Raw genomic sequence first — 22025 nt, forward strand, 5'->3', positions numbered from 1 at the left:
TTCTTAAAGAATAAAGGCTGCACAAAGAACTAAAAATTGCCAATATAAAACTCAGAAGAAAAACTAAGATTTAGTTCTACATGGAAGAAGTACAGAAACATCAGATTTCACATCTAGTACTGCTGAAGTTCTGGGATAAAACCCATAACCACTCAGTTCATGCACCTGAAATAGCTAGATTTCACCTGAAAAAGCAAAGCAACACTTTGGAGGAGAAAAAAAAAAAAAGCCTTTCACAGAATCATTGATTTCTTTAATCCAGTCAAACTTTCCAAACTGCTTTACCCTGAGTAAGTGCTAAACTCTATCAATTTTTAAATAGTCAATGATTTTGAGACACTCAAACAACAATAACATCTCCATTTATCAGTTCATGGCTACCACAGCTCAAGATATAACCAAATACTTCCACTCCAAGAGAAATCCTAAAAACTTCAACAAACTGTAAAAACTACAATCTTGTGCTCTGAAGTCCATACCCACAGAAAAGTACAATGGTTATTGTTCACAAGGCTAAAAAAGTTCATAGACTGCGGCACAACCATAAAACTGCATTAGAAATCATTTTCTGTTCTCAAGTACTAATGCTTCAGTAGTATAAATTAATATGAAGAGGTTTTATTAGCCAACTTTAAAGATTAAATATGTCTAGACAGGAGATCAATATTTCATCTAAAGTTCTGCTTTTTTTCACTGTTCTTTAATGTTCATCCATGGCTTTGAGACTGTTGCCACAAACTTTTAATGCTCAGAAAAGAAATTCAAAAAGACTTTAAAAGTAATATATCATCTGTTTCCACCTTAGGTTTTGCTGAATTTTACAGCTTACACTACTCATAAACATGTCTGGTCTCCAACTATCAAAAGCAACTGCATAATGGTAGGTAATCTGCGTGAAAACATTTAATTAATGGCATGGCTCTTCATTTCTATGTTCCAAAACATAAATTTAATCATTCAGATAATACTGCCTCAGGTTTGTGTAATGAAAGTTAACGCAAAACTAAAACACTGCAGGCAACTGTTTCAGGGAGAGTCTGATCCAAAGCTTTCTGAAGTCAAACCTTAGACCCTGTTTAAATATCTTTTAATGCATATATGCTCAGCCAAATTGAATGTTGAGTTACTCTCAGAAGCAAGGTTCCGAGGGATGAATATGGAGGTATCCAGCCCTCCCACCACCACCAGAAGGAAACTCTGCTTGCTTGTTAAACCTACCTCTTTAATAGTGCTGTTTCTCCCACGCCATGAAAACCACCACCTTCCACCTTTTTTGGGCATCTTGTCTCTCATTATAGATTCCACAGTGGCCTGTGACAAATGGATGGTAACATAAAAAAAATTCCAAAACAAAGGACAACCTGACATACGTAAATGAAAGAAAGTGCGAAACACACAATTTTAACTGATAATAAATAGAATAAAAGTAAACATACTGTCTGTGGACCATAAATTCTACTAAAGCAAAACCTAATGGTATCCAGAGCTGCTCTGAAGTAACTTAAGCATGAATACTTATGGTATTTTTAAAAGGAAAATGAAAAACAGATAAAAATCAAAGAAGAAAAAAAGCGTAAACAGATATTAGTATAGTGTCTAGAATGGAGAAACTACTGTTTAAGTTAAGTTACTTCATGCAAATCATTTTTAAAAAAAAAGAAAAGCAATTTCCTGAAGGAGCTCTCATACAAAACACTAACAAACTCACATGCAAATTTTTTGTTCTCATTTTAAAATAACTACAAAGTTCATATTTAAACATCAGTTTGAAAAAAGCAAAGACGTTAGTTACTAGCTTTATGAGTTTGACTGACAATGTTAGAACTGTGGGGTTTTTTAAACCCTGGCTATTTTTCATTTATTAGATATACTACACCTGAGAAGAGAAGTTTCTTTCAATACCCATAATGACTGGAGCCTTATGCATTGTAACAAGGAGAGCTGAATTCTTTCACTCAAAGAGCTAGCAGAAGGCAGAAGGGGAAAATACTACAGTGTATGGGGCCATAGCTTTTGGTACATCCTAGAATAGCTTAGCCACTGGCTTTCTGAGATAATAGCCTCCACTGTAAACAAAGTCATCAAAATAAAATCATGACCTTGATTAGTGATTTAAAAAAAAAAAAAAAAAATTATTCCAAGAACTCTTAGCAGGTAATAAAGAGAGTTAAGTTCAGCTACTGTGTGGGACAATGCATCCTTTTTCTCAATTTTCCATGGGTTCTCTTCACTATACTATCTAAAGTATATTAGAAAATAAAGAAATGTCAGAAGAATAAAGTTTAGCAAGTAAGTTGAGAAATTTTTTAACAAAAATAAGAAAACCAAGCTGCAGATGGAGCTACTGATAACGGAATGCCACTGTTGAGAACAATGGCTACAATTTAAGGAGGTTCTCAAACATATGGCCAATTTCAAGCAGATGTCCTACTGACTTTACTCAGATAAATCCCATGCTTACAATTAGACATGCACTTATGTGTATTTTGCAGAACATGAGTGGGTTTTTTGCAAAAACTCCAGTTTTCAGTCACTTCATAAAGACTGTTTTGATATACGTTAGCATTTCAATTCCTTAGTTGCATTATTACAGTAAATCAAAACTCTAATTAACTAGTCATCAAGAAAAACACTAGGATGACTGGTAGCATAAATGAGTAATTTTAGTTTTCAAAGATACACTTCAGCCAAGTAAATCTTTCCAGTCATAGAGACTGTTCAAATTATAAATACTGGCTTCTCCACTAAATTAAAACTGCACTGTCTAGAAAGGCATCAGCATTCAGAATATTAAGTTAATCACTCAAAAAAACCCGCGAAATACTGATTTGCACACTTCATTAAAGTCTTTTCTTAAATAATAACCTATATGAACAATGGTGTAAGCATAATGTTGCTGAAAGAATTGCCATTTCCCTTAACTTAACAGCAAAAATACTTCATACCATTTATTTCCACTTACTTATCCTAGGCAAAACCCAAAACATCTGGCTCAGGCATCAAAGTGTTTAATTAAAAATGCAGTTACCTTCAAAATACCTTCAAAATATTTGTAATGAACTTAGCCTAGCAAATACAAACACTATTCACAGACCCAAATTAGTCCTGCTTATTTACCCGTTAAATATAAGCCATATGAATGGTCATGTGTGGATAGATATTACCCATGTGCAGATTCTTTTGTACAACAAAAAACTGTCACAGCTCCTACTCTGACCAACCTTCATGTTCAATCTCACCTTTGGCAAAGGTTTCTGGAACGCCTGCATTGCCAGCAGAAGGGGACCAGCTGTCGTCCAGTTGTAGTACCTGGGCATGCAAGAGAGATGGCTACTGTGGTTTGTAATCCCAAGGTTCCAATTCAGAATCTACCTAGTACTGATCATCTCGCAGGTTAAAGCCATGAATCTTCTTTGGCACAGGTCAAACTCTGGCCTGCACCACTAATAACAGATCCACCTTATTCCACAGTCTGCTCACAGGTATTTACAGCATATACTTTTCAAGATATGCAAGAGAAGCTAGATCCTTGAGTAGAAAGGGTATTTGTCATACACTCCTCATGTCCTTACTATACCCTATTATGACATCAGGAGCTACATTTTTACAAGCTGCTTTCACTGTTTTTCCACCAAGGAATTACACAAAACTTAGGGGCTATAGTCTGTAGGATGTTAAGTTTTTGCTATTCCGTGCTGAACATGGGTCAAGTCCTGTTATACTGAAGTATATAGTGCTCAATACTCGAGTACTACTGTCCATCTGTCTAGGGAAGCTGAAGCTGACATGACATCCAGAGACTGGCAGTAAGATCCTCATTAAGTACTCCTCTCTTCCCTACATACCAGTAGGCAGGTGGGCATTACCATCCAGTTCAGAGAACTATGGACAGGGAAGCACTAAGTGACCCACCTCAGACCACAGCAAGGGTCAGGTACGAGGCCATGGCAGATGCAATCCAAACTATCACATAAGGATGCACCAGGCCTGTCAGATCTGTGCAAGTGACGTCTGTGACTAAGGGTAACGTAAGCTCTAAGTGCAGCACAATGCCATGATCTCCCCCTACTCTGCAGCACTGCATGCCGGGTGCAAGCAGCTCTCAAATTAAAACATACTCCAAAAAGCTGCGTCTGCCATAGACCGTAGTGCTGCACTGCTGCCAGCAATATAAACATATGAAATAATGTCAGCCTTGCAGAAATAGAACTCACACTCAGTGGGTGAAGCTTGACAAGTCTGGAAAAGCAATGCCTCCATAGAAGCATATTAGCAAAATATTCAGTATACACAGACAAACTGTTGGGTACAGAGTGCTTGCAAGCAGACTGCCATATCCTTGTAAAAATTAATTATTCAAGCTGGCTCAGGGCAAACCTTAGCGAGTTCACATCCTGTTTTATTTTCACTCTCCCAATTGAGTGAGAATGCTATTAGCATTTAATACTAGCTTCCTGAAATGCAAATTGTGTCAGCTGTAACAGGTCTTCTGAAACTGCTCTTTACTCTAAACTTAGAGAAAGAAAGGCAAATAAAATAAATTCAGAGAATTTACTCTTTCTGGATGAATCTAAGCTAGAAACATTCAAAGCCTATTTTTCAGCTACAGTTAAACTGATTCAACACACTGAAGTACCACTGAGGTGGTTTTGTTACAGCAGTAAAATATATTTTTCCTCAAATATACTTACTTATTTCCAATCTTTACCACAAGGTTAGGGTCATCAATGATAGCAGGATTGTCCACAAACTGCTGATACGTTACTGCATGATCTAAAAATTCTTCTGTGGGGGGAAAAAATGACACATGTAAAGCATGCATTTATAGATGCCTGTGATGGGCCAATCTAATCCTCTTCGTATTTCTCAGATATGTAGGTTTTAAGTTCAGGGTCACCCCTTCATTACTAGGGTGCTGAGATTAGCAGTAATATAGAAGCAAGATGTTAAGACTTTCAGTCTCAGAAGATGCTGAGGGTTTCTTTGTCAGCTGCTGGGTGTCCTTCCTGTTCAAAGTATAAGCTAATTGAAAGCTCACAGGTGGAACTGTGAGGGAGGAAATTCAAGCTTCTAAGCAAGGCAAGGAATTATTTTGCCATGCCATTCACTGATCTTCTGTCCAAGTTAGGAGCAGGAACTGATGGGATCAACACACGTTAATCCACAGCCAGAAACTCAATGATCACTTTAAAGCCCTGCAGCAAAGCAAAAACACCTACGATTAAGTACCCCTTCCACTGGCTGCGACTCTTTTCACAAAATCTGTGTAATCTGCAAGTGATTCAGATAACAATACAACTCCAGTAAATCACAGTATATTTAAAATGTTTTAATAACTAGCTTCAGAACAGCAATCAGTGTAGCATCAGGCTCATGTGATTTTATGATGCCATATTACTGCATTAAAATATGTTAAAAATCTTATATCCTATATCAGCCTACTATTTTAAACTAGGAAACAGCATTAGAGGGGCAGTATTTTATCTTCTGAACACATTCTCGCGTACAGCCACAGGAGGGCACTGCTTCCTCGGTCTAGGGGGCTAAAACCTGGCTGAGGGCACACACCTGTGGCTCAGAAGGTCATTCTGTACCTTTGGTTATTTCTTTGTTGTCAGTAAGGCCTCCGCAGAGAGAAATGGCAATGGAGGGCAAATCTCGAATTCCATCCGAGGTGCTTTCAACTCCACTGTCAAGACCTGAGCTCCCAACAGACTGTGGAGACTGGCTGGCAGACTGAGGTCCCACGTCATTCGTGGTCTTGCTTTGGACATTATCCCCACTGGAAAAGAAAAATCAGGAATTCAGTCCCCATGTATTCAGTCTCAGTTTCGCTCCCTTCAGCAAGCTCTGTTTATGTCTAACACACACTTCACTTACAAGAGACAGGAAAAAAGGCAGTAAACAATACAGTCTTAGTAGACAGAATAATGCTGCTATATGCAGAGCTTATACCAGCAGAGCAATTCCCCACAGGAACCAGCATACATGTATTAGTTAATTATTTAATTTATATTGATTTCATAAACTGATAGATAACCAAAACGTGTGTATGTTTCTGTATTTATGTCATATATATACACATAAAATACTCAACATAAGCTAATAGGATTGAAATTTTAAGAAACAATAGATTGTTATACCCACTTAAAAACCTATGTGTAGATGAAATCCCTATTACAAAGCACAGGCTCATCAAACTCTGCTTTGCATTCTAGATTTATATGAATTTGTGATTTATTCATGCATTTGAGAGGAATTTTCAATCCAACTTCTTTCTCCATATTACTGATCTTTCTCAGTTTTACTGAAATGCTAATATTACAATAGCTGAGTTGAAGCAAGTAGGAACAAAAAATATGCAAGCTACTTTAGCTGTTGCTCAATGACTTTAGTCATATGACCAGAATATGATGTGGAAAGAGAAGTAAAAATATTATGAGGCTTTAATAAAGATTGGAACAAGGTAGAAATTCTACATTCAGAGCGCAATATTTTCATAAATAAATCTGTCATATGTCTCCCAAATATTATTTTCTAACATTCATATTCACAGGTGATCACCCACAGTAGAACAACATTAGAGCAATAATTTTGTGCTAATACTGTTAAGAGTAAGATACGTTCTTCATGGTAATAAGCAAGGACATGTGGTTAAATATATCCCAAGGCCAACTGCTCTCCCAGGGCACATGAGTAACACTCAGAAACATCAGTGTACATTACATAACAATCCACAGTCAATACAGGACGCCTAATTAATGAAAACAGGAAATCTGTTCCAAACACACTTCTCCCGCCCATATGTAGAGCCTTTCAAAAGCTGTAATACTCCTCTCTACAGAGTTTTGTTCTCCTTTTTCACCTCTGCTTGGACTCTGAAAAAGGGGTCTGATCTGTTTGGTAATCGGAAGTTTGATCTAAATCCGGAAGGTGACAAGAGCTCTTTAAATAGTAAAAATATAAGCAAAGGACTTATACTTCTTGGGGAAATAAAGTGCAGCAACTTCTGGATCCATGTCAGTGAGGTCATCTAAATAGACACCATCAGCACCAAGATGCCGGCTTCGTTTTTCTGTAAGGGATGGCACAAATAAGCCTATTAATGAGCATTTTCTGAGTATCAAGCCAGAACTCTTATTACTGTTTAACTATTCATTTTAAGATTGAGAAATTAGACAAGTTATAACAGTTTGTGAACTGTATTTGTATAAAATAGTACTGCCAAAAATTTCAAAGCAAGTTGCTCCTATACATAGTTCAGATTTTGAATACAACTGGGACAGCAGAGGACTGGTTTTGAGGCGTGCTGAAGCTTCCCCATTCCACACAAAACCACTGGGAACTAGAAGTCAGTGGTCGCTGTAGGAAAACAGCAAAAGGAAAACTCACTGAGTATTTGCATAGGCCTGTTATCACCGTAAGGCAATCAGAGCATTTAATCTCCAAGACCTAATCTTCAATCCCCTCTTGCCAAAGGGAAGTAACATAACAGACAACACTGCAGTCACTGATACGCCATAACTGGCTCGTTATGGAGACGTCACATTGTTCAGCACATATAACTGATGTGTCGTGTGGGCACGTGCACCACTGGCAGGGGACAGGACAACCCTCCTAGGTCCTTCACTAGTACCAACACACCGAGTCATTGCTGTCCTGTTGCTGCTGGTACCTCTAGACAAATAACCTCTTTAAGGCCAAAATCAAATTTGGAATTAATTCTAAAACCTATGACTTCTTACTGCACCCATTTCCAACATCAAACATCAAAAAAGCAATCAGAAAAAGGTTAAATGAAGATTGAATAGTACACACAGTAACACCATCAGTTTTTGTCTTCAAAGACAGTGGAATGCATGGGGAAGCAGCTAAGAAACTTGTATGTTTACTGATTAAAAAGCAGCTGCACAAACTATACACAAGGGCTTGCATAATTATAAAATAAGAACTCTAAATCATATAATTTGTAAGCAAATAAATTTAATGTGAAGACTGTAACACATTATAAAATATCATGGATCTAAAGCCCAGAAATTAAAAAGTAGAAAAGCAGAGAGAGTTAGACTTCATAAATTCAGGACATGATGTGTACCACATAGAATTTAAATTGCTCATGTGAAACAAAAGCACCTTATTTTATAGCACATTGGAGTTTTTTGTGCAAAAAAACATTCTACAACTTTGTACTAGAACAGAGAAGTTCCCCAGTTTGCAGCGACCCAACTCAGGAACTAGTCAGGGCAGGTGAACCAGCAGAGTGACAGTGTGCTTGTACCCCAAAGCGAAACCTCTGAATCTGTTAAATATAGATGAATTTGGAGCAAGTTCTGCAGTCTTGCTCATATACCCAGAGATACCAAAAATCCAAGACCAAGGATTTCTTTCTATCCTTCTACACAGCTACTGTTAACAGCCTGCTGCACAGCTCAAACTTTGAAGGTTCTCTCCAAAGTTTGCTCCTTCCCAGATCTGAAAGTGCCTTCAGGGCACAGATTAATTTATATGGCAACGAGGTGCTTTATCACCACGAAATCTAAAGACAAAATCATACATATAAAAGTGCAGAATCAACAGCTTTACCTTTCTTTCTGGAAGGGGAATCTGTCTTGACAGCTGGTTGGGCTGAGCAAGCTGCAGCCTGTTTTATTTCTTCATTGGCACGCAAGGGTGGTACTGCTGCTTCTGGAGACTCTGTCTCTGGCTTGTTAGTCTCAGCTGGTAAGGGCTCACTTTCATCAGCAGTTTCTGCATCTGCTTGTCCAAGGGCAGGTAAAGGAGACACGGTGTTAAACTCCTCTACAGACGAACTCTGGATGACCCGAAAGTGAGTGCTTTCAGAAGGATTTACATCCACCACACTGGGTTCCTTTGCTTTAAGCAGAGAACTGGCCTGGGAGGAAAAATAAAGATTACTATAAAGAAAAGCTCTTTAAAAATGCAACCACCAGAGTTTAACCTGTTCTGTTCACTCCAGTGGTGCAGAGGACACGGGTCACAGCAGCGAGGCCCGAGTAACGGCACACACCGATGCGATTAACGGTCGTTCTCAGTTTATTAGCCCAAATAGCCCAGTATATATCGTTTCAGTTATGCACGCGCTTAGCATACATATCAGGATTGGTTAGAAATAATTATTCAAGCTCATTATTAAATTAATATTAATCATATTGCCCTTGCCAAGCTTTTACCCCCCTTACATTTTTAGCACCCTGAGAAAATTCTGCAAAAGGCTACTATAGTATCGTTTATGTTGCATCCTAGGCCCTCCAAGGATGTCTCAGGAACAATCTACACTTGTTCTGACACGTGTGCCTTGGCACTGCTGCCTGGATTGTTCACTTCTCAAAAGATGTAGTCATGTCCAGCCTCCTTGAGGAACACCTCCACAAAGTGAGATCAGATTCTCAAGGTAACCAACTACAGCAGAAAGACTCCTCTAACTGAGGTAGATACAACGTACAAAGACCTCTCTGCTGCATGATGGCTTGCAGAAAATTCATCTGCACTTTGGGGGCAGGAAAGCATTTGTTCTGCAGCACACTCTGCAGTCTTCATTTTCCACTCACCTGCCTGGGAGCATGTCAGAGCCCCCAGGCTGCCCTCCCTCTTCCTGTGCAAACCCTAGCTTTTCTGCAGAAGGCAACCCTGACACACCTGAGAAGGGAGTGCAGACTAGAGTCCTCACACAATGAAGATGCTCTCAAGGACCAGGACAGGGGTACACTGTCACTGATCTATAACCCAGATTTAGTTTTTAAATAATTTTATAGGAAGAATTCTGGATCTTCTTTGAGTATGGGACAGTAAGTGTTCTTAAAGAGGGGAGCTGAAATCCTACAGCTGCAGCTGTATAGCTGCTATAACCTTCACATCAAGGCAAACAAACAGGAAGATCAACAGCATCCAAAGCATAACTCCCAGTTCAGGGCCAGATCAACTACTAATAGCTTTGCTAGAGACAGACAGGCACTGCAGAGGGAAAAGCCTCCAGGAATAAGATTTGCAACACACACAAGGCTGTGTGACTGGGATAAAAATGAAATGCCTAAATTTACTAACAGGAAATCCTAAATTCTAGAGTGGAAATGCCAGTCTGAAACTCCTGCCTAGACCTGTGCACTTAAAGCAGTTCTATGCACTTAAATTAGTATGTAGAAAAAAAGGTTTGAATTTTCTTTCTGTTTTATGTACACAAGGAAGAGAATACTGCAGAGGTGATGGGCATCTCTGGCATATTAAAGATGACACCAAAGCTTTTCCACAAGAATTAAGAATTCTGGATTCCCATCCCTGATTTTGTCACCAGCTACCAACAGTGAATTAAACATAAATTATAATAGGGCCGTTATAATCCTGGTGCCACCACCAAAACACAGTTTTCTTTTTGAGGAGGACACCCACTTCCCTGTCCTGCAAAGCATGAATTCTGCTTCTTATACTGTTCCTTACCCCATCACTCCTGCAGTCCTTTCTGCAGAGAAGCCAACCTTCCACAGAAGTGGCCAGCTATGCACCATCCCCACCCACACACGTGCACTATGCCACTGGAACCTGACCTCTGCTCCTCTGGCTGTGAGGCAGGCATATGCCCTAGGTCTCCCCTCTCCTGTGTGAACGTTCTGACTCCATAGCTGTCACAAGGAGCCAGGCAGAACGTGACTGACCTGCAGAGCATGCAGCTGCACATGGCCGCTGTGCAGCATGGGAGACAATGCTGCTGGCTCGCTACAGAACCTGCCACCTAACTGGGCCAAATGTCTTCAGGCAGCAGACAGGCACCAAGCCTGCTGGCTCAGCACGTCCAGGCACACAGAGATACAGAGCTGCAGGTGTCTTGGGATGCTTATGTACTCCAGCAACCAACTTCACTTTCCGTGGATAACGCTGCTAATACTAAGCACCTATTATCTATCTAAGGACATTTATGAACTCCAGTGATTCACCAAAGGACACTGGGTTTGAATTTATATGTTATTTAAACTTCTCATTTTTAGAAGACTAGGTCTCAGGTACTTCTCCATTTTCTGTTGTATATCATGGGTGTTGAGAACATCCACCACAGAAGGTTCTTTACTGTATCTCCTAAGGAGCAAGATGCAATTCTCTTACATAAAACATTGCAACTTTATGTGAAAGCAGGATCCATTCCCTCTTCATCAGTCTGCAATACAATAAGTAGATGTGCCCCATTAATGCACAACCGATGCTAGCAGGAATTAGATTACATTGGATACCTTGGCAGCCTGAGGTAGCTCTCCCCATGCCCAGTGCATTTGGGGATTATTCTTCAGTCCACTTCTGTCCATAGGTTTACTGACTAGTTCTGAGTCACTCTTAGGTGTAGGAGGGCGTGAATCTGATGGACTGAACAAAAAACAAAAAAAATATTACAAACCCAAAAGTAAAAACAATACACTAAGTACTTTCCACCAACCCAATGCACTGAAGAACTAAACAATCATTAGCCCGTTGAAACTGTGAAAACATGGAAAAAACAGTTTAAACAGTTCAGGATCCTCTTAAACTGGCAATCAGAGGTCTCATCCATTTTTTAGTAACTGGTGTCACAGAAATAGTGTTTGAGAAGCTGGAAAAGATGGAACAAGAGCACCGGATCTGAACATTTCAGAAGGATTTTTGGTTTTCTGCGCAGTAGAAAGAATGGGGATGGCACCAGCAGTAAAGGAATAGATGTTAGTATTGTTATAATGGATACGAAATGCAGAAATTACTTGCTTGCATCAACAAGACACTTTATGCCAAGTAAAAATTAGACTAAGGAATCCAGTTGACTACTTTCTTCTACTAACTTGTTCAGTTCTACCCTTGGATGCGTGTTTATAGGGAAACCAGCAGGAGAGCTATACAAAAATTTGAGCACTCCCAGTTAAAAAATATTTAGCTGTTTGTTTTCCTAACTACTCAATGTAATATATTTAATAATTAATTAGCAAATTAACAGTTTGTATATTTTTTATGTGATGATATCAGGTCAATCATTAATAAATAATGACTTACTGATTTCAAGAACAAAACAAAAAATTCTGATTCTGACTCTGCCTTTCTACATAACACAAGTCATAGAAATTCAGAACTCCCCTGAACAAAGCTCATTATTTTTCGTCTGAGCTATACCATGTCTTTGGTATATTCATGAAATCCTCATTTAAAGCTAGAATTACTTCCCACTAACACACAGCTTTTAACAATCTATGAATTAGACATCTAAAAAAATAGCAACATAATTATCTACACTATTCCTTGTTTCCATCTATTTTGAAGCAAAATACACTTTGAACAGGACAAGCACTTGACTTTTTAGATACCAATAATGTAATTATCAGTAGCTAACTAAACTATGAAATTTATATAGCAAAACCACTGGGAAGATCTTTTTTGGTCCAAAGAATTTCAAATTTTTATTAGTCCTTAGGGTGTAACCTACCATTTTACAGCTCTTTAAAGTATTTTAAAACTCTAAGGATTCAAGAAATGCCAATGGGGTTTTTATCAACTTTTACATCTCCCACTGAGAAGTTTGTAGGATTACACATATTTTAAACTTCAAAAAGTTATTTAGAAAAATCCCCATGTTCACTCACCTAGTCAGACAACCTGAAAGCATACAGGCAGTGTTTCAGTTTGGGCTAGGACCTCTGCATTTTGCAACGAGAACACTGACTGGGGTCAAGCAGAGGGGAAACTGCCTTTTATGTTATTTTCCCTGAAAATACAGTTCCTTTGTACACACAGATGAGTGGGAAGACGCCCGGGCTGTTATTCAGCACCAAGCACTATGATGTGTATTCTCAGACCCACACATCCAAGGGGCAGAAAGATGGCACTTGCTCATGTGTGAATGTTAAAACAGGTTGAGTTCTGCTCTGAGAAGGATCTTGCTGGGCAGCCATCTGGGTTATTGGTCCAGAGTAGATTTAGCTACAAGTATAATGATAGCAAATTAGGAACAGAGTGAACACCTAATCCCCAAAATATTGCCCACTCTCTCAAAACAAAGTACACAAAACACACACTAACGAACTTTTGACACAAGCTCAACAAAGACATCTTAATTCTCATTCTCTAAATAAAACACGAGGATTTAGTCGTAAGAAAACGTGAGATCTTCACAACTCTTTTCAGTTGATTTCTCCTTGTAGAGTACCATACTATCTCAATATATGTACCATACACAATCTTAAGGTAGACCAGATTTATTGCAATGTCACCTTAATTCAAGAGGCCCAAGACCAAATCAGACTGCAAACACATAAGGCAAAGGGGGGGTAAATTATTTTCCTTATGTAAAAGGATACAAAAGCATTCTCATTCCGTACATCATCTGGAACATGAGCTGGAATTTTCTGTCACCCACAAACATTAATACAGGTTTGGTGGCCTCCTGATGAGAAATGGTTTTCCATTACAGAGAAATACCTTTATTTTTTTCTTCTTATGCCATATTCCTGTTCAGCACTCAATAGCTACTCTCTCACTAATATCTTTCTGAACAGCAACAATAATCTCTAGTTTATGGGCGCAGATGGCAGTGATGCCCACTACAGTCCTTTTGTATGCTTCCTCTTTGCATAGTTCTGCTTCCATATGGAATGCCAAATGTTGTCTCCTATACCTGCTTGGGACTACCATGGCTGCTATTCCCTTCATACTATCACCACCAAAGTGAAACGAGACTGAAGACTATCAAAGCTCACAATCACATTCCTTTATTTTTTTTTAGCTTGGTTAGGTCAGATTAAACCTTGAATTAATGTTATGCTTGTACTAGGGGTCAATAAAGCTGAATACTAAGACCGTGTAGGATTTGTAACCCAGTGACAGTATCCTGCAAATCCATTCATGGATCTGACTCAAAATGAATTCTTTATTCCTTCCTTACACCACCAAGACATTTGTCTTGGGCTGAACTATGCCTTGCAATTCCCCTATCCTTAAGTTAGGCACTGACACAGCCCAGCTGAAATTCTTTTGGCTTACATAAATAGATAGCTGAGATCTTGCTGCAGTTAGATTAGCATATCCAATTCACATCTGATAAATATTGAATATTTGTGTCTTACGTATTTCTTAACAGCTGACTGCACTTAATGTTGGCTTACCTAAATAGATAGCTGAGATCTTGCTGGTCAAACTAATGCCACCCACCCTGACAACACTGCACAAGAAGGAAGGGAACTTCAGTTCAGTCAGTTAGATTAGCATATCCATTTCACATCTGATAAATATTGAATATTTGTGTCTTACGTATTTCTTAACAGCTGACTGCACTTAATGTAATCCAATGTGAAAGAATGAAGAACTTGGCCTGTAGTTGGCAGTTCTGCAATAGCAAATCATCCTGGTCTTTGCAGCATTTCCCACAGAAAGCAAAGAGAGCCTTGAGAAAGCAGCAGTGTGACCTGAGAAGAAGTCCTGTCTTGACTGAGGACAAATAAACTGGGAAATGATAGCCAGAAGTTCACAAGGTAGGCCTCTTTCCATGTCACAAGAGCCAAGAGATTCTGAATCTCCTCTGAGGCGACCATAATAGAGTTTCTTATTTCACAGAGAGGAAATATGAGGAACATGAGGAAATATTTCACAGAGGAAATACTCTTCTCTCTTAGAAGGAAAGGCTGAAAGACCTTGATCTGTTTAGCCTGGAGGAGGTAAGACTGGGAAGAGATCTTATCAATGCTTACAAATACCTAAAGGTTAGATGTCAAGAAGATGGGGCCAGTCTCTTTTCAGTGGTGCCCAGTGACAGGACAAGGGGAAATGGATAATAAGTACAACACAGGAAGTTCAACCTAAACATAAGGAAAAAATTACCCTTTGAGGGTGACAGAGCCCTGGAACAGGCTACCCAGAGAGGCTATGGAAACTCCTTCTCTGAAGACTTTCAAATCTCACCTGGACACGTTCTGTGCAACCTGATCTAGGCGATCCTACTTTTGCTATATGGTTAGTCTAGATATCTCCAGAGGTCCCTTCCAACCCCTACCATCCTGTGACTCTGTGAAACAGTTGCAGATATAGAGGGCCTACTCACACTTTAGCTGTGTATCTATACTTCAGGACAGGTGAACTCCAAAGCAAACTTCATGGAGCCACCCAAAGCACATCACTGATCCATCCCAACCAGTAGGCCTGACCTTCCTTCCCATCAAAAACACTAAGAACAGCCTTAAATGCCCCAGGATTTCACCTTGACCTGGTGCTGCAACATGGTTAGGTTAAAGAAGTTAGACCTTGAAATGCTGGGGTCTGAACCCCGAGCCCCGAATTAAGGTTGACATATGGGTGATCCCCACAGCCCTTCATAAAGAGGGGGTGAGTTTGCCTTATAGCTTCCCCCCAGGGTGCGGCCGGCCCTGCAGGGAGAGCCAGAAGGGAAATGAGCCCCAGGGGTCCTGCATGGAGTTGACAAAGGTCAGGTGTCTGCTTGGGGATAAAGCTGGGACCACTGGCAGGAAGGGAGGAGTGTCTGTCTGTGAAGTGGATACACTCCATAGAGCTTCCTGCTTAAGGAGAGACCTCCTCACTCTCCTGGAGCTGGGCCCCGGTCAGTTCAGACCTTTACGAACACAGGCTAGTTGGGTGGGAGTTGCCATGTGGGCACCTTTGTGTTATGTTTGGCTTTCTGGTCTGGCTGTTTCCCTTGCCGTCCATGGGAAGCCTTGGCTCCCTGTTTATACCACCTGTTGTGGGTTGGATTGTGTCTTTTCTGGGATCGTTGGGGGTTGTGTTGATTGTATGTGAACTGGTTGACTTGTTTGTACCCCCAGCGGTCATTCATGGAATGTCCTTCTTGAATACAATACAGTCTGTGTACTGGTTCGTGTTCCTGCTGGTGCTATCATTTTTGTTGGGGCTGGCCATTGGCAAAACACACACGTACTACTTACTGGTTTGTCTCTCTGCTGGTTGTATCATTCTTGTTAGGCCTAGTCATTGGCAGAACAGACCTAGAACCTGGGAAAACCCCAAGACAGTTTTGATATGGCCTTAGGCACCTAATATGGCACATATGTTGAGATAAGGAATGAGCAATTCACCCTGACTTATTACTTAAAGCTTCCTCAGCACTAATGGAGAATTGTAGATCTCGTATTCAGACACCTACTTTAAATTTTTTAACTGCGTTGCTGTGACTTCTCTCCACTGACTTAATGGTGGAAATTCCTCCACCACTCAAATATGGTTGTAAAGTCTATGCACAACTGCCAAAATCTAATGGTAGAAACTGCCTGGCTGCAGAATCTTGAGGCATCTCAAATTTAAGATATCATAAAAAGCATCTGCATCCACTTTTAGCTCTGTAGAAAAGAATCCATAGTCAGAGCAATCCTACACTACAGCAAAGGTTCAAGTCTTGGTCTCCTAAACGTCAGACAAGCTGCCTTATGTATTGTGTCATCTTTATATGTGCCCACGCTGCAATCCAACATACAGAAAGTCTTTCCCTCCCCCAAACCAGGGAACAAAGGAAAAGAAGTTCCCTTTTGGTACTAGGCTCCTCCATTTAAAAGTTTTGCACTCCTTATTGCTCATTTAATCTCCAAGGTCTTATTTTTGCCTTAACTTTTGCAGACCATGCATAAAAAAAATAACTCGGGAAAATCATAGGATAAAAATGTAATTAAAATATACACTGAATTAAAAAAAATAAAACAAAAAAATGGAAATGTCAATCTTCAGAGGAACGTTAAGTTTTCATTAGCTACATCCTTCCTTTTTTTTTTGTTCTTTTCAATCGCCTTAATCAACTCCAGTTTTATCCCAGGTTTTCATTGGCCTAATTTTATATTAGTCATCTTCATTCAACAAATGATTCATCAAGGTAACTTAACTCCAGTCAATGCCCACAAAGAAGCAAGCAAAGCAAGTGGTTTTCAATGTCACTTTCTTTCAAAGCATCTGGATTAGCAATAAGTGCAGTTATAAATTCAATGAAGATCACATGCTATAAATATGTTAAAAGAGTATTAACATGTTAAAAGGAAAGAGGGAGGACATCCGTTCTACCTGTCTGGAGGAGAAAAGTGAGAAGATTGTTGAGGACAAGAGTTAGATAGACATCCATCTGCTGGAACAGTGAGAACAGAGGATTGCCCTGTGCAACCTATGGGCTTACTGGACATCACAGCATGTTGACAGAAAGAAAAACAGGGTGTCATTATTCAGAAGTGCTGATTAACATAAGCTCTTTGTGCATTAGCTACATGAATGCTGAATTTACATCTAGAGCTTTCAAAATCTAGAATACTGCAATGAATAAAAAACCAGAACTTACAGTTCACAAAACCATCAAAGGGGCAGGGTATTGACACATGCTATCACCAGACTGAATGCTGTACAGTCATTGGAGAAAGTTTCTTCCAGAACGTGTTTCAAAGCATTTACACTAAGCCATTGTTCTAAAACAATCTCCTTGCTCTCCCCTCTGCTGTCCCTGAACTACAGAGGCAGTATATTGAGATCAGACGACTTAGAATAAAGTCTTGTGAATATTACTCTGCTGCAGCAGTCTGCATGGAGGATGTGGGGCACTGCACATGGAGGCACACACACAGAGGTTTCACTGCAATTATAATGCAATGCATATTAAGCAGAAAATTGCCCCTTTTTGACAGTGTTCCACAGACATAAGAAAGGAGGCCCAAACTGATTGTTTTGACATCAAAGGTATACACATGCACACAAATACACATACAGGAAAATGTAAAAAACCTACTGTATGTGTTTTTTTCACACAACTATTTCATGTCTATCTAACTGTGCAATTCAATAGGTTGGCTTTGAAAGGGACATAGAAAGCTTATATTCTTATTAACTAAAAAAAAAAAAAACACCCAAAACTTAATTTCACATATCAACTCAAATCTTGCAAGCTCTTAAAAGTACTATACCCAAGGTGTGTGCGTCAGGCAAAGATTCAGATTTCACAAAACGTTTCACAAAACAGTCTCTACACTATTTATATGCAAACAGTGACACGAACAGATAGAAATATTCAGAATTTATGGATCTGAATTTGTATGCATGCGTTTGTTGAATCGAGGACAAAGCCAACCTGGAGTTTTTCTGTGCTACCTGATTACACATACAGAAAGCATTCATCTAGTAGTTGACAGTGACCATGTTTGATACCAAGATTTTTTAAGACTTCATATAGCACTACCATATAAGATATGAATGGAAAGAGGAAGATTTTTTAGAACTGTAATATCAGCAAAAGTACCTTTGAAGAGGTGACCATTCTCCATCCGAACGAGGGTAAGAAGAAGACTGAGAAAATGTAGAAACTGCAGGAGGCTTTATGTCAGATATATCATCAACAAACACATCTGGAACAGGGATCCTAGGCAGAGAGAAAGACATGACATTTAAAACCCATACTGGATTACTGAACTGTCATATACTCCAGATAATGAAAAAACCCTACTGCAGAGGAGAATTAGTATAACCTGGACTAAAAGGAGATAGAGGGAAGTTATCTGATTCACTCCTTGTAGTTCACAGCATGATGGAGGATTGTTCTTAAGTATTCCATGCCATTTTCATTATTTTTGTCACTAATATTCCCAACAGCTCTCTAGCCTAAAGCCTTTTCTTAAAGAAACACGTTCATCAGCCACATGTACTGACTTAGATAGAAATTACTATTAGAATGCATGGAATAGAACATTAACCCAGTAGCAGGTTTCATTCCACTGTGATACCTTGAATTGTCCAATGGTTCTTTTTCTTCCTCTGAGCTGATCTCTATAGGAAACATGTCTTCATCTTCTGATGTGTCTCCAATGTCTTCTCTTTTCAAACTGTCTATTTTATGGGCAGACTTCCTCCTCTTTTTCCTCCTTTTTTTCACAGAGCTACAGACTGGAGATGTTTCAGTAGAAGGCTGGGATCCATGGCCTTGGGGTGGTACTTGTGAGGATACACTGGTGTCCAGGTTTCTTATCCTGTCTATGGAGTTCCTCTTCAGCTGAGCCTCCATTAAAGCAGTTCCCTCAGACAGAATAGGAGATGTGCAGAGATGATAAGGAATTACCTCCTGAGAAAAAAAAATCAACCATAAAACGTATTAATTCCTCTATGAGTTAGTCATATATCTGGTTCTAAAATCTATGCACAATTGTCAAAATCTAAGTTGTTCATTCCTCAAAAAAGTAACAAGGAATAGAGATCTGGATGCTCAATATGATCCTAGAGCATATGGAAATTGTTCCATAGCTTCATCTCCTTAGACAAGCCAGGAACTTGTAATAAAGAGGATCCTCTGAGCATCTAATATTGGCCAATTTGTGGCATGAGTCTCTACCCACCTGATGCTGCATACAGAACATAAACCAAATCCCTGTTTATAAACAAAACATTTTGTAAAACCCAATTCTCCTTCACAACTCATATGACAGATAGTAGTCAGATCAGTGGTTTATACCTAAGTCACACAAATGTCCTCTTATTCAATCACATCTATACATCTCTAGACACTCAGGGAAGCCTTTCTGGCCATTTTCAGTCACCAAGTAACTGTTATCACTCAGAAAAATTAAATATAAAGATCAGTAGATTAAAACACAAAGATGCAGAGATGAATGCTGCACATGCACTCAGCTCTCACCTGAAACTAGTTAAATTGCACTCTATACAAGAATTTGAAAACTCACCCCACTCTGCATCATGGCAGTTACAAAAATCATTTGAGCTATCTGAAGAGAAATACCTGTAAAAAGCTTTTCTTATGTTAGGTTACATGTGGACTATTAAAAATTAGTATGGCCATAACTTGTATAGGTTGGTTTTTAGTCACACAGCTCAAGAGCAGACATTCTCATTTAACTATAATCCCACATGAATCAATAGTTGGAAGATCACATCTTTGGTCAGTACCAGAACCACTACGTGCACAGATGTTTACAGAGCATGTGCATTTTTACTGGCAGTCTGCTGAGTGCATATGTTCAAAATAAAACTTTCTGAAAAAGAACAGGTCCATGGACATATTGACCTCTGTTGTACACATCTTTGGAGCATGTGAACTTTGCACGTGTTCTGTTCACATGCACATAAATTACAATTTATTTTTCAGTTATGTGATTACCTCCTTTAGGTTTTCCCAAATTCCATCAACTCAAAAGATGAAGTAAATGCATAGTATTGAATTTTCATAGCAGAAAATTGTCAGAAACTTTCAAAACTATAAAATGAGTACAGATATATTTTTCAACAAAAGTCCTAAACTCCAGACTGAGTCTGAAGAGCAGGAATTGATTTTTTAACAAATTAAAATTAGTTTTGACGCTTACTTGATCATTATCCATCTCCTGTACAAAAAAGGCCTCTCCATTGTCTCCTAGCTTCATGTGCAAATCTACAGACTCTCCATTGATTTCTATGTCAACCTGGAAAAAAATAAAGATATTCTTATATGAAAATAAAGTTACTTAAGGTACACAGTCCCTGCTCAGCTATCCTACCACTGTCACTGGGAAACTGTTCCTCAGGGAAGTGTAGGAAACCTTACAATAAACATAAAAAGGCTTCTCTGTCTCTCTCCTCACCCCTTTAACAAGGCCATTGATGACAAAATATTTTTCTAACTCACTCAGCTCACCACTGTCTTTTCCCATGTTTTCTTAGGAGGATCTCTCTTTACATATAATCATTCTTGCCACCAATTCCTTTTTTTCTGGATTTATTACTGAGACATGGACAAGTCTATACATATGTCATATTTCAGGAAACAGTATACTGTTAGCACGTTAACATTCAACTTTTTCCCATCCTAAATATTAGCATTCCTCTCTTATTTATGTAAGAATTGAACAATATCCATGAGGACATTAGGATCGTTCTCCTCAACACTTATAGCTACGTTAGAACCTAGACTGTCTGTAGTCATAAATTTCCTAAAATAATCTGTTGTGCATTACTCACTGGCAAGTTTGCATCTGATATCATATCACCAGGTCATTCGGCCTGGTTAAATTTATCTTATTTTAAAGGTCTTCACTGCTTTTTCTAGCTTCAATTAACCTTAATTTTTTGTTATCTGAAAATATTACTTGATTACCTCCCTTTTTGTAACTATCGTTGAACACATTAAACAAAGGAGTATTAATACAGAGTCACTAATGGACTCCAGTATAGGCCCGCTACCACATTCAAAATTTTGCTTTATTAGAAAAAAAATGTTACAAATGTCATAGTTTGATTTGGTTTTATTATAGACAATGTTTCACAAATTATGCTTTGAAATGCAACAATCAGTTACCATGATGTTAACCGAACCTTACCTTCAATTTGGGAACTCTGACTAGCATACCACAGAGCATTCAGTACCTTTCATGCCTTTAGGGTTAACTCCCAGATGCAGCGTAGCAAAGCTGCCACTTTTCTTACCACTTTCTCCCTGGAACGCAGAACTCCCATCTTCCCAAAGCGCACGTGGAAAGGGGAACACTGAAGGTTTCCATCCGGCTGACGCACGACGATTATGTCTATACAGCCCGAGAGCGTGGCTGGGTTTAGTCCCTTATAGAGCTCCTTCACAGTGACAAACACTTGCCCTGCCAACTGTCCAACGTAATTCATGGTTTGGACCTGAAAGGCAAAAGAACAAATAAGATTTGGCCCCTTCTTTATATTTCAGAGACTTTTGAGAGACAGAGATTCCAGCAGTGGGGTATTGTCCTGTTGCACAAATTCACAACTTCTCATGAAATCAGCACTTCCCACCTAATTTATTTGCAGCTGACGCATATTTGTAGAGAGCTATTAAAAGACAAAAGCAAAAGAGACCTTGTAAATCAGAGAATTGTAACAACATTCAAAACTTCATAAAAGCAGTTGCATTCAAAACCAGTCAGACTTTTAGACTCTGAAGCTCATAAATGTCTCCAATTATCGCTGAAGAAAAAACCACTGCTTCCAAAGTAACATTTCCTATCATTTATTGTGCCCTTGACACCAAATATACTCTTCTCATGTACTCCTACAGGCTTTTAAGGGCA

At 39.1% G+C, this 22025-nt stretch overlaps 1 protein-coding gene across 2 annotated transcripts in view; it reads right to left on the reverse strand.

The window, feature by feature from the left end:
- LPIN1 (lipin 1) overlaps positions 1 to 21609 on the reverse strand; it is a 37548-nt gene extending 15939 nt beyond the window's left edge. The window contains exons 1-12 of one of the 2 annotated variants that reach the window (XM_008943329.1): positions 21415 to 21609; positions 20319 to 20414; positions 18729 to 19063; positions 18248 to 18367; positions 17032 to 17139; positions 11238 to 11367; positions 8584 to 8893; positions 6982 to 7075; positions 5595 to 5782; positions 4692 to 4785; positions 3240 to 3309; positions 1219 to 1311 (exon numbers count right to left, since the gene is read on the reverse strand). In XM_008943329.1, the coding sequence (XP_008941577.1) occupies positions 1219 to 1311; positions 3240 to 3309; positions 4692 to 4785; positions 5595 to 5782; positions 6982 to 7075; positions 8584 to 8893; positions 11238 to 11367; positions 17032 to 17139; positions 18248 to 18367; positions 18729 to 19063; positions 20319 to 20414; positions 21415 to 21606 (1830 nt within the window). In that variant the 5' untranslated portion in view covers positions 21607 to 21609. The remainder of the gene's footprint in view (positions 1 to 1218; positions 1312 to 3239; positions 3310 to 4691; positions 4786 to 5594; positions 5783 to 6981; positions 7076 to 8583; positions 8894 to 11237; positions 11368 to 17031; positions 17140 to 18247; positions 18368 to 18728; positions 19064 to 20318; positions 20415 to 21414) is intronic. The other variant, XM_008943328.1, reaches the window with a different exon arrangement.
- Between the last annotated feature and the right edge of the window lie 416 nt (positions 21610 to 22025).

Source organism: Merops nubicus, unplaced genomic scaffold (genome assembly GCF_000691845.1).
Source record: "Merops nubicus isolate BGI_N331 unplaced genomic scaffold, ASM69184v1 scaffold3217, whole genome shotgun sequence".
In the NCBI taxonomy this organism is placed as follows: domain Eukaryota; kingdom Metazoa; phylum Chordata; class Aves; order Coraciiformes; family Meropidae; genus Merops; species Merops nubicus.